The 12,866-nt window shown below is 36.4% G+C and overlaps 1 protein-coding gene across 1 annotated transcript in view; it reads left to right on the top strand.

Annotated features, from left to right (window-relative positions):
* Positions 1 to 475: 475 nt before the first annotated feature.
* The window catches only part of Hcn1 (hyperpolarization activated cyclic nucleotide gated potassium channel 1), a 367,811-nt gene continuing 355,420 nt past the window's right edge, over positions 476 to 12,866 (top strand). Inside the window, exon 1 of the mRNA XM_026385948.2 lies at positions 476 to 879. Within this exon, the coding sequence (XP_026241733.1) occupies positions 476 to 879 (404 nt within the window). The remainder of the gene's footprint in view (positions 880 to 12,866) is intronic.

Below are 12,866 nucleotides of genomic sequence, written 5' to 3'. Positions count from 1 at the left end.
TTAGTACACACATATGCCAAGTCTCCCTCGCAACAAGTGCAAATAAATGTCTCCGAGGGCTGTTGAGTTCAATGTCACGCTGGGCAGAAGTGGAGCAAGAGTGGAGGAGAGTGAGTGGCGTGCGGGCGGGGAGAGACCCTTTCCGGCCAGCAGAGGGCAGCCGAGGGGAGGCGCTGGCGCATGAGGGCTGAGCTGAGCCTCGCCTCGCCCCGCTCCAGCAGCCTCAGCATCAGCACCAGGCGCGGCGGAGCCCGGAGCGCAGCCTCTGAGGGCAGCGGCGGCGGCGGGAGCCAGGCGCGCAGCGAGCAGCGGCGCGGGCGGGAAGCAGCAGCCGCCGCCGCCGCCGCCGCCGCCGCGACGGGCAGCCGAGTTTACGGGCAGCCGGCTTGGGCCCCTGCCCCTCGGCTTCGTGCCTCCGGCGCCGGGCGGCCGGCGAGTCTGGAGTCCGCGCTGTCTCCTGCCGCGTCCTCCGGGCATGGAAGGAGGCTGCAAGCCCAACTCCTCGTCTAACAGCCGGGACGATGGCAACAGCGTCTTCCCCTCCAAGGCGCCCGCGACGGGCGCGGGGCCGGCCGTGGCCGACAAGCGCCTGGCCACCCCGCCTGGGGGTGGAGGGGCCGGCTCGAAGGAGCACGGCAACTCCGTGTGCTTCAAGGTGGACGGCGGCGGCGGCGGCGAGGAGCCGGCGGGGAGCTTCGAGGACGCCGAGGGACCTCGTCGGCAGTATGGCTTCATGCAGAGGCAGTTCACCTCCATGCTGCAGCCTGGGGTCAACAAATTCTCCCTCCGAATGTTTGGCAGCCAGAAGGCGGTGGAGAAGGAGCAGGAAAGGGTTAAAACTGCAGGCTTCTGGATTATCCACCCTTACAGTGATTTCAGGTGAGGGCTCCCAGTCGCCGCCCCACCCTCCTTTCCAGGCGCGCTCTCTCACACCCTTCTCTGTTCTTGGGAAGGGGGCACCCCAGGGGCTCGAAAGTCTGGGGGTGTTGGGCAGGAGGTGAGTAGCCCTGGCAGCTGCTACTTGGGCAGACAAGGCTCTACTCTTCTCCAACTAGTTGCCACCCAGTAGGGATTTGAATGGTGAGATCCTGTTGCCAGCAAGCCCTGGGGAAACTGTTCTCTGTTTTGTGAACTTTGGGGACAGATCTGGGAATGGTGAAGGCCATGGTGATCCCCAGAAGGAAGGATGCTAAGTTGTACCAAGGAACTTTTACTTCAGTGATGGGAGGAAGAGGGCAGACACCCTTCCTAGTGCCTCTCCCTCAAGATATCCGTCCTTCCCAAAAGGAGAAATGCTGCTCTAGGGTTCAGGAGAGGGTGGATAGCTGGAGACGGTAACTCACAGGTCCTTGGGGACCTCTCACCTCTGAGGAGTGTTAATCTGTTGTTCTTATGCTTATTCGCACCGGGTATCCTCATCGCATTTCTTCAGAATAGTGGCTGGCAGGCGGAGGAAGGGTAATTTGCGCTTGGATAGGCGCTGACTTGACGTTTCAGTGGAGTGGGAACTGCCAGGCTGGGCAGGAGCTGACAGGAAGCCTCAGAGTTCCTGAAACAGAGACAGGGGGCGTTTCCAGAGCCCCCTTCCTGAAATAGAGCTACACCCTTTCTTGACCTTGACTATGAGTCTATTTCAGAAATCTCTTTCTTGTTTCCCAGCTCGGGAGGAAGGGCAACAGAGCTGTTAGCAGGAGAACTCTGCTTCGGAGTATGAAAATTAAGACGTTTCCTGATCTCATTCATTGCCCAAATATTCATTCGGTTACAAGCATGTTTATAGATTGTCAAATGAAGGTCGTGAAGAAGATCCTATTAGCGTACACATATCGTGCTGTCACGTTATATTAGCTCCTGAACAGGTCAGGGCTTTCCTTTTGAAAATCAAAAAGTAGTAACTCTGGATGGTATTTATTTATTTATTTATTTAACTGAACTCTTTTGAAAAAGAGAAATGAATCAACTAAAGGAGTTTGAAAGCATACCGAGCAGTTTTAATAGACTCCTACTAAACAGCAAACAAATATAGCATAAAAATGCAGCATTATTTTGAATTGTGTTTAGAAACTAAGGGAAATTGCAATCAACAGTATGCTTTAATGGGAGCTGTCCATAGTTCTGAATGACATTAGCTGTTTGGAAAACCCATAGTCCCGCCAAACAAAGCCTCAAAACGACTGTCTTTGCGTTCCCTGAGATATTTATCCGTCCCAGAAATCAGTAGCCTCAGTCATTTATATGTAGAGCAAATGTATTTTACAAAAGGTTCGATTTTAAGGTACTTATTTGCAAAATACACTGCAAAGTCTAAAGGAAAATTTATAAAAGCTAATGACATCTGTGGTCCATAGATCACAAAGAGTTTGGTTGAGAGAATATTCATACTGAAAGGACCTACTAAATAATCAAACATGTTTCCTCCATTAGGAAGATACTTAAAGAAGCAAACCTATAAATGACCTTGATTTAAGACAAATTAGATTGTCATGCTATTTAGAATTTCAAAGCTTGGAATCAAGAGTAGAATACTGTCTCTTCTTTAATTCCCCATGGAAAGATCTTGCAACTCATATTATATATTTTTTTTAAATGGAAACACGCTTCAGTATTAAAAACAAAAATGAAAGTGGTTTATTTTCAGAAATATGTGACATTCAACAGTAACATGCAAATAAAATGCTAAGCTTTGTTTATTTAATTTTACACTCCTTTGAATGATTATATGTGATGCTTTTATTTATCAGCAATGTCAAAAGCACAACACTTTTAAAGTGATAGCATATATCAAACAATAAAACTTTTTTTCCTACTTACTAGATACAAACATAAGGCCATCTTTCAGGAATTAGAATAATGTGCCAAAATCCTTTGAATGAATGAAGTAAAGAGATTCTCTCACATTTCCCCAAGAAGGTCTTGAGAGAAAAAAAAATCTCTAAAAATAAACATTGTTGCTGCACACAGGAAGAATTTGACATCTTGTGATGATTTAATTTTGTCATGTATTTCAAAGAAATAGAAAATCACTAAAAAGTGAGCTAATACACTAAATAAACTCCAATGTAGAGTAGTATAGAATATTTGATTTTCCCTTGTGTAAATGGAAAAAAAGAAAATGGCAGACATAAATATTCATTATTATTTAGGTTTTTAAAAGTATAAGATATCTGAAAAATAAAATCTAAAATTCATAATTACAACATACACTGGTTTTCTAAAACAGCAGAAGTAATCATATGCTTATTTGCATTCAGAAGACATTTACATATTGTTATTATTTTATTGTTTTTGTATGATTTCAATACCAGCATAAACTTTGACATGTCAGCATAATGTAGTGAACAAAGCAAAAGTCTGAAAGATAAAATTGGAACAGTAATTTTTTTCTGTAGGGAAAGCAATGTGTGAATAATATTCAGCAGATACTCCAAATTTGTGGTCATGATTTGTTCACCTCAGTCTTTCCCTAAAGAAAATGCTTGAAGGAAGAAGAATTGCCGTAATTCCTAAAATGCTAAACTTAATTATTTAGCAACTGAGTGACACACAAGAATAGATTTCCATGGAGGGGTAGATTTTGAGAATAAAGATTTCTAGACTATTTTTTCCTTGACACTCTCATCAGCCTCTGGATGACCAGGGAAGTTTGCTGAGTATGCTTATTGCTCACCCCCACAAGCAGAGTGTAGCATGACCCTGCACGCTAGGTCATGTCATGACTTGAATACTGTTCCTAATGTTCCAGTTTCCCTTCTCAGGAAGACTTCTAAGGCTGGTTCCTTTCCACTTACCTCTAGAGGCAGGGCTGTGCTCCTGCTGAGACTCCCAGAGAGCTAGTTAGTGCCTCTTTCACCCACTAGAGCCCAAGAGTGCTATTGCTGTGTCTGGCAGGTAGTTTTCTTCAACCTCCGGTGTAAGTAGGGCAGAGACACTGTATTTCCCTTCTTTCTCTGGAGAGGATGATGTTAGAAGCCCTCAGGGAGTAAAGAACAGCCCCAAAATATTGATACTGTAACAAATAACTGAGGGGAAGCTCGAGAATTTAGTGAAAAAAAAATCTTGTTTTTGTTTTTACTATAAAATGTAAGCAACCAGACAAGGGAAGATATAAATAGGTGCTTCAAAAAATTTTTTTGCAGAGATCTTATGTATTGAGGGCATGCTCTCAGTCTTATGTGAACCACACATACATAGTTGATTTCAAGATTAAATATAGATCTTTAAAATTTCTATTAGAGATTATATATTTATTACAATTTTACATTTTATTCATTTAATGCAAATGGCACTGGTAAATTACTGTGCTTTTACAGCCAACTGATAGTTATGAGATAATTATTCAAATGAAAGAATATTTAGAATCCTTTTGTGGATGACTTGTGCTTGTGCGTATGTGCACTGTGCTCATGGGCAGTGCTGGGGATCGAACACGCGCATGGGAGGACCTCATGCATGGGAGACAAGTAATTTTTATCATGCCAGCAATTTACCTTGGAAAAATTTATTATAAGAGGGCTTGCTGTTTTAGGGATTTTGATGTTATATTTTTGGATTATGTTTACACAGAGGGCTCTTTTAGAAATAATACTTCTACTCTATATAGATGCCAGCTGACATTTTGCCCCTCATAATGGAAGAGATTTTGTGTTTTGACTTTTTATTTCCTCTGCTGCTTTTCATCATTATTGTGAGTAACTTTGAAAAGCTTGCTGTGCTGGTAAGTATTCAGAGACTCTGGAGGCGAGAGATGGGGGTCACTTCCTGAAGATATTGTACTTCTGGCCTTCCATCTCTGCCCTGGAGTGCATCCATCTGTACTAATGTCAGTGGTCACTGACGTGTTCACTAGGGAAAGTAGGTTTCACCTGTATTCTACCCGTACAGAGAGACCAATTGCTTCTGGGAGCTTCTCACAAGAAAACAATTCAACCTACTGGGGTTTAAAGTCTAATTAGCCTACTGTTATATTATCTTTAGACTGAAACTGTCTGCATTATCCCAGCAATGCATCTTGTGTTTTCCAAATCAACAGAGTCAAATAAACGATAAGGCTTTACTTACTTGTTTCCACATTCCATAAATATTTTTATAGCTTAAGTTTTTCTTAGTGGCTTTAGCATCTATGAAACCCAATTAAAGTGAAATAATTTAAAAGATTGGAAGGTATAAATTTATTGTTACCTTTTCTTACTATACATAAATCTTAAAATTTTAGCAGATATTTCACTATTAAATTATATTTTATAAACATTACATTGATATGATATTATTAAAATATTACAAGGTATTTTTTGGTTTATTTTTCTGAGAAAATTTCCTCTTAAACCTACTTTTGAAGACTTGTTATAAATTGAGAATCAATGGACAAATACAGTTTACCAAAAATATTTACTTATTTTGACACATACTTGTGAACTTCTGTGTTGACTAATAATGCAATTGCATTGAAAGATACATTACTTATGAGTTTTATCATGGAATTCATGAGTTCAATTATATCTACTTGACCAAAAACCATAAACAAAAACAACATTACCATCAAAAATATAACTTAAATAGTATTGAAATTCTGCATTATTCTAGTAAATGAACCTATGTCCCAAGTGAGCATGAGACCAAAAATGGACTTGATATAATTTTCAGGTAAGCAGCTTGCTCTTCTGAGTGTAAATTTTTTGTTATGCAGATAGTTTACTTCATTGTTTAGAGATAGAAGTTGGGCTTAGGAATAAGAATTTCAAATATAGTCACTAGTAATTATAGTAAAAATTATGGCAGATCATTAGCATTGCATGAGGAATACTGAAAAATTTCAAGGTCTGTGACAAATTTTGATTTTATCATTTTTTGTAAAGAGATAGCAAACTATAAATTAGGCCAACACCATGTAGATCAGGAACAGAGGTAATGATAATGAAGAAAATATGCATACACTAGGAAAAAACTATTTTTGCTTAGACTAAATAATTTTCTTCTAAGCATAGTTTTCTTGTAAAGGATATTGATATACAACTTATCGTTAGCTTTATGCATAACACACACATACACATACATACACCATCAAAAAAAAAACACAAACAAAAAACTGAGGACCTCTTTTCCATTTTGGGATTTTCTGTTTTTTCAAAATAAGCCTTCCTGGTTCTAATAATTCTGTGTGTGTGTGTGTGTGTCTGTGTGTGTGTGTGTTGTCTGTGTGTGTGTGTTTCATGTGTGATAGAACTACTCAACTGTAAAAATAAACATGGAATTTGACTATTTTTGAGCTAAGAATTTATCTGAAGTTAGTCATGGTGGATCGTGACTGCAATTCCAGTGCCTCTGAAGGCTGATGCAGGAGGATTGCAAGTTCCAGGCCAGCCTCAGCAATTTAGGAGGATCCTTAGCAACTTAATGAGACCTTGTCTCAAATATAAAAAGGACTGGAGATGTAGCTCAGCAGTAAAGCGCTTCTGGATTCAATGCCCAGTAGTTCTCCCCACCTGGGGTGGGGGGAGGAATTTATCTGATACATTTCACTCAATTTGGGCTGACAAAATTGATTTCATCAGCCTTTCAAGTTTATCAGCCAGTTTCCTCACAGTATTTTTCTATTTAACATAATAACTTAATTACTCAGTTAAAGCCAAGAAGCAAATTTAGGCATGCTCTGTATTTACAACTTGACAATCTTATTTACATAGACCTGATTTTATTTTCAAGAACTTGGCTATAACTCAAAAAAATTAATAAGACTAATTACACACACACACACACACACACACACACACACAGGGTGGGGAGGGAGAGTTAGCAACTATTTACTAATTTTTGACTTTTCAATTTCTTCTATTTACTAATTTTGGACGTTCTGATTTATTTCCAATACTTTGGTATTATAAATAGGGCTGCAACAAACTTTGTTGTGCATTGCTTTTTATCATATTCTGGAAAAAGTTCAGGAAATGAATTACTAACTATGGACTTTTAGGGATCCTGTACATATTAACTTTACTTATTTCTATTTAAGACACTTCTTGAAACAACAAGAGTGATGTAGGTTGTCTGAGGTTGAAATTTCTGTTAAGATATGCCCAGTCTAATTTAGGACGGAAAATGTAAATTTTCCTTCATTTCTATCATCAGAAAGTGATAAAAGTGATCTCAAAAGAGGATTTAATATTAATTATTCTGCTTAAAATCCTTAAGTTGCTTGCCATTACTAGGAAACTTCCACTGAGCCAAAAAATCCTGAATAATCACAACCTATTTATGCAACTTCATCTCATGCCACTCCCTCTCTCCTTCCATCCCTCATCCCACAAACACTGTGCTCCACCCCTCAGGTAAAATTTCAACTCCTAGAACAAGCTGAGTTCTCTCCTGATTTTGATGAGCCATTTAATCCCATTGTTTTGAATTCTCTTTTCAGTTGTCATTACTCCATCCAACTAGTTTTGAATCACCATTTAGATTTTAGTTTATCATATGATCACATTCATTTTATTTTCCATCTAGATCATCATTTGTAGTCTAGTGATGATTATATTTTCTATCTAGGCTTCTTGTTTCCTCAGAATTTATGATTACTTTTATGTGTATTCTTCCACTAGAATTTAAGCCTGATTTCCTCATTGATCTTATTCAGTTTTACGTTCCAAATGCTTTAAAAGTAAACGTATAGACTTTTCCTACCAAGCTTTCTTATTTTTAAACAGTTTTTCAGATATAATCCATGTATTATACAATTATCTCATTTAAAGAGTAAAAGTCATTGTACACTCACAGAATTGTATAACCATCACCACAAAACAATCCTCCAAGAGGATTCTTCTACTTATTAGCCTTCACTTTTGTCTCTTCTTCCATGCTCCCCCTTAAGGCATTAATCTACTTTCTGTCTCTACAGTTTTTTTTTTTTTAGAGAGAAAGAGAATTTTTTAATATTTAGTTTTCAGTGGACACAACATCTTTAATTTTTATTTTATATGGTGCTGAGGCTCGAACCCAGCGCCCCGCGCATGCCAGGCGAGCATGTTACAGCTTGAGCCACATCCCCAGCCCCTGTCTTTACAGTTTTCAAAAATTTTATTCCGGACATTTCATATCAGTGAACCACATACATACTCCTTGCTGGCTTCTTTCATTTAGCATGTCTTTTCAAGACTAAACTATATTATAAAAATTTTCAGTATCTTATTTCTCTTGTTTTTTATTCTAAATACTATCTCATTGTATGAAGTTGTCATCTTTGGTTTATCCATCCATCAGCTGATATACATCTAACATATGTCTACTTTTTAGAAATTATGAATACTTCTGAAAGGAATATTCATATACAAGTTTTGATTCAGGGATATATTTTAATTTCTCTTAGAAATGAAATTGGTGAGTCAATATAACAGACTTCTAATGAATATTTATTGAATAACTAGACACTTAGTCTCCTACCTTGACATGTACATATTTAACCTTGGAGTTAATAAATCCAGATGGAGGAAGGGAAAGCTCTATTCTCTCCTCACTGTCAACTGCAACTGCATGCCCCAATTATTTTACTTTCCTGCCTGATACACAAATGAATACATAAAACTGCAGAGAGGTTAAGTAGCATGAATATGACGACACAGATAAACAGTAAGAACTGGGCCAGGAATTCAGTTCCTTGTGAATCTTAATTCTATCTCTTCAACTCTTACCTAATAAGAAATAAGGCTGCCAGTATAAATAATTCTCCAAACCTTTAGGGAAACATGATGAATTAAATCTAATCATTTATACTTCCTCCTTTTTGAAACCATTCCAAAATAATATGAAAAAACACTCAGACATGTAGATCAGTAGAAGAAAGAGAAGATAGCAAAGAATAAGATATCTTAACCACATTTTGAGAAATAACTGATGGAGAAATTTTCCTATTTCCACAATTCTTCATCCATTGAACCCCAAAGGAGCCTGAAACTTGAAAGTGCCAGCTAAGAAATAATTTCAGGAAAGCCGGGCTGGAAACAAAATTAAATAAGGGTTTCCTTAGTGAATGCAGAACTCTCTGTGCTGCCGTTTAGAATGCTTGGAGCCAGGTCAGTTCTCTCCAAGCAGAAAACTAGAGTAAAATACTGCTAATGGGAGACATTTCAAAGTCATCTGGTTAAAAAAAAATCTTGCTTATCAGCTAATCATTCTGTAAAAGCCCCACATAATATTCATAGAGACTGTAATTTTTTTTGTCATTATATTGTTTAATATGAAGTGAAAGCAAAATATTGCCAACCTCTTGATAAAAAGCTCCACCATGAAAGGAAAAAGAAAAAGAAAGTCCAGAGGACACAGAGAGGTATTGAAATGACAATACAAAAGAGAAATGACAACATTATAAAAAAATGCCCTAATATTATATTCTGAAAAAGTTACTATTTCTGTACCCTCACTGAGGATAGTATGCTGTGAAAATAATGGTAAGTGATTAAAAAAGAGTTCTTCCATGAGATGAGTTGATAAAGTCTAGGAAGTTTTTCATAACTAGGGCAAAAAAAAAAAAACTCAGATAAAAAATAAAAGAAAATATGGAAAAATAAAGAATTATTTCATAAGGTTAAAATCTATCAAAAGGAGTTCCAGAATGAGAAAAAAACTAAAATTGGACATGTGGAATTGAGATAGACATTTTTAAAAGAAAGTTTTCAGCTAGTAGCAACTGAAATGTATATTCTGAGAGATTCCAAGCACTGGGCACCATCAAAGACTCCAGGAAGAATCAGCACACAGAAACTTCAGAATACCAATGAGTCAGAACAAATAATATTAAAACTTTCCTAAGATAAGGTTATATATCAAGAAGTGGTAACAATCCAGTAAGTTAAATGATAATAAAGTCTACCAAATCTGATCCAGTTATGTCTAAAATGCCATAAAATGAAGACTAATTAGGCATTCAGAATTTAAAAATGCAAGTATTAACTACTTATATACCCTTTCTTAAAAAATTACCCAATCATGTGCTCCAACAAAACAAGGAATTATATGAAAACAACGTGAAGACATGGAAGACAGGATATGGGATGTCACAGAGAAGAACTTGAGTCCCAGGAGTCCCAGGAGTGACTTGAGTCCCAGGAGTATACCTGAGTAGCTACCAAGAAGGAGACAAGGGTAGACAGGGACAGGGAAGAAGAAGGCACTGGAGGGAGGTCTTCTGGGAAGAAAGAATAGATACAAATATTTGAAAAATGACATTAATAGATTAATAGATATTCCAGCATAATAATATTACATAATAATCTTATTATAATATTGCAGCATAATTATATTAGATACTCTTTTTGATATCCCTTTTGTTACTCTCTGATGATAGGAATGAAGGATAGCTTAAATATTCTGTCTTAAATCATCCTGGGCATATCTTTTTTTTTCTTTTTAACATCTTTATTTCTGTTTAGTTATAAGTGGTACTAAGGATAGAACCCAGTGCCTCACGTGTGAGGCAAGCACTCTGGCACTGAGCCACAACCCCAGCCCAGCCTGGAAATACCTTAATAGGAATATCAACCTCAGTCCTTCTGTATCACTCTTGTTAAGAAGTGTCTTAATTGGCATCAGTATTAATTAGTAAAGTTAATATTTATAGGATCCTTAAAAGTGCATAGCAATAATTTCATTTCCTGAGCTTTTTCCACAATATGATAAAAAGTAACACACAAAGATATTTGTTGCAGCACTATTTATAATATCAAAGTATTGGAAACAAATTGGAAGGTACAAAATTAATAGTTGCTTACTCTGCATGTGTGTATTGTATGTGTGTGTGTGTGGGGGGGTGTAATTAGGCTTATTAATTTTTTGGAGTTACAGCCAAGGTCTTGAAAAAAAATCATGTCTATATAAATAAGATCGCCAAGTTTTAAATATAGAGCATGCCAATATACTTCTTTGCTTTAACTGAGTAGTCAGTTATTAGGTTAAATAGAATAATACTGTGAAGAAATTATCTGTTTAACTAGAAAGGCCAATGAAATAATTTTATCAGCCCAAATTGGGTGAAATGTATTAGTCAGATAAATTCCGTTTTTCTTTCTTTTTAGGGGGTTAAGGTGGGGAAGGTTATTAGGGATTGAATCCAGGGAAGCTTTACCACTGAGCTACATCCCACATTTTAAAAATTTTATTTTGGGGGAATGTCTCACAAAACTGCTAAGGGTCTTGTCAAGTTGCTGAGGCTGGCCTGTAACTTGGAATCTTCCTGCCTCATACTCCCAAGTTTCTGGAATTAGATAGTAATTAATTAATAATATTGTTAAACTTTTAATGTACTCTTTCTGTAACGTTCTCCAGATAACATTCTATGTTCTATAAAATGTATTAAACATTTGAAAATAGATTTTAGGAAAAATTCTGATGGCATTGAGATTAGTGTACTACTTAATGTTCATTTTCATAAAAAAATAGCAAATATTAAACCATTTGGGATGTTATTTCAAATCATTTAAAGTTACATATGAGCCAAATAAGATGAGTCATAACCTGCTAAATTCTTTCATTTTATTTTTATTGTCAAATTTAATAGTCTTTGAAAAATGGTTATTTAGAAATATAATTTAAAAATTTGAGAAATATTGCAAATTTGACAGAATGTGTTTAAAAATCTTTCTTACATCATTTCTAGAACAGATGCCATTTATTATCCTTGCAGACTAGTTTAGCCTTGTTATTTTTTTAGAATACAGAATCAGAATATACCTTATTAAAAATTTCACTGCTTATTGTCTTCACAAAGACTAAAAAATAAAAGTTATATCCTTAGTGCATACAGGGAGAACAAGGGTTCATTATTTTTATTTTTAATTGAAGAGTCATTCATTGCTTAAATACTTATTTTTATAACAGTATTATAAAAATAATACTTATTTTAATAAAAGTTACTGAGAAGTAAATTTGGTAATTTTGTTGAATAACCATGTAAGTGAATTAGGATGAAGATTGAAGACAGATGTATTATCTGAATGCAGGCTTACTTTAAATATATAAAGAAGAAATAATTATTAGAAGCACTTAGTTTTGGATATATATATCACACACACACACACATATATATATATATATATATATATATATATAATTTTGGAGTTCTGTTTATTATAAACTATACTAATCATTCATGGTTATTCATTTTTGTTATTGTTTCTTAGTTTCCCAAACACATGAAAAACTTCAAGACTCAAATTAAAATTGTGAACCCTCTACCTTGCAAAAGTGCATATATTTGCAATATTTAGTCTGTGATTTTAAGATAGTCAAGCACATTTATTTTTGGGCCTCTAGTTAAGACTTCCCAAACTATTTAATATTGTAAAACAGAAATAAAGACACCAAAAACAGTTCATGGAAGATAAAGGAAGCAAAGTTTTACTTGGACAACCAGTTTTAGAATTAGATTTGTAGCTTGAGAGACTTGGAAAGAGAGGGGTGGGGTGGGGAATGAATATCCCCTATCAACCAAGTGGTTGGTTTAGTTTGGAGGCTAGACACCTGGTCACGAAGGATTGCATAGAAAAAGTTGTATTCTGGATGAGTCAGTAAGTGCAATAAAGTACAAAATTATAACTATAAATATACTTGGTGAGGGAGGAGGCTGAATTATTTTTTTGTAAATGATGCTTACCTACCTTAACAATCTCTTTAAATCAACTGATAAATGTTAGAAGTAACTGCAAAGCTCAGTAAGATGGCTGATTATAATTTAAATATATGAAAATATATTGGTAACTTTTCTATACATCAACAACTATGATTAAGGATGTATACAGAAAATGTAATGCCACAGACTACAAAACCCAAAATGCACACTATATGCCCTAATTTGAAATTTGAAAAATAGTGTTAATTGACTAAAATAG

This window comes from Urocitellus parryii, chromosome 1 (assembly GCF_045843805.1).
Source record: "Urocitellus parryii isolate mUroPar1 chromosome 1, mUroPar1.hap1, whole genome shotgun sequence".
NCBI classification, from domain to species: Eukaryota; Metazoa; Chordata; class Mammalia; order Rodentia; family Sciuridae; genus Urocitellus; species Urocitellus parryii.
Note: the sequence above shows the minus strand (reverse complement) of the source record. Positions and strands in the feature narration are given on the sequence as shown.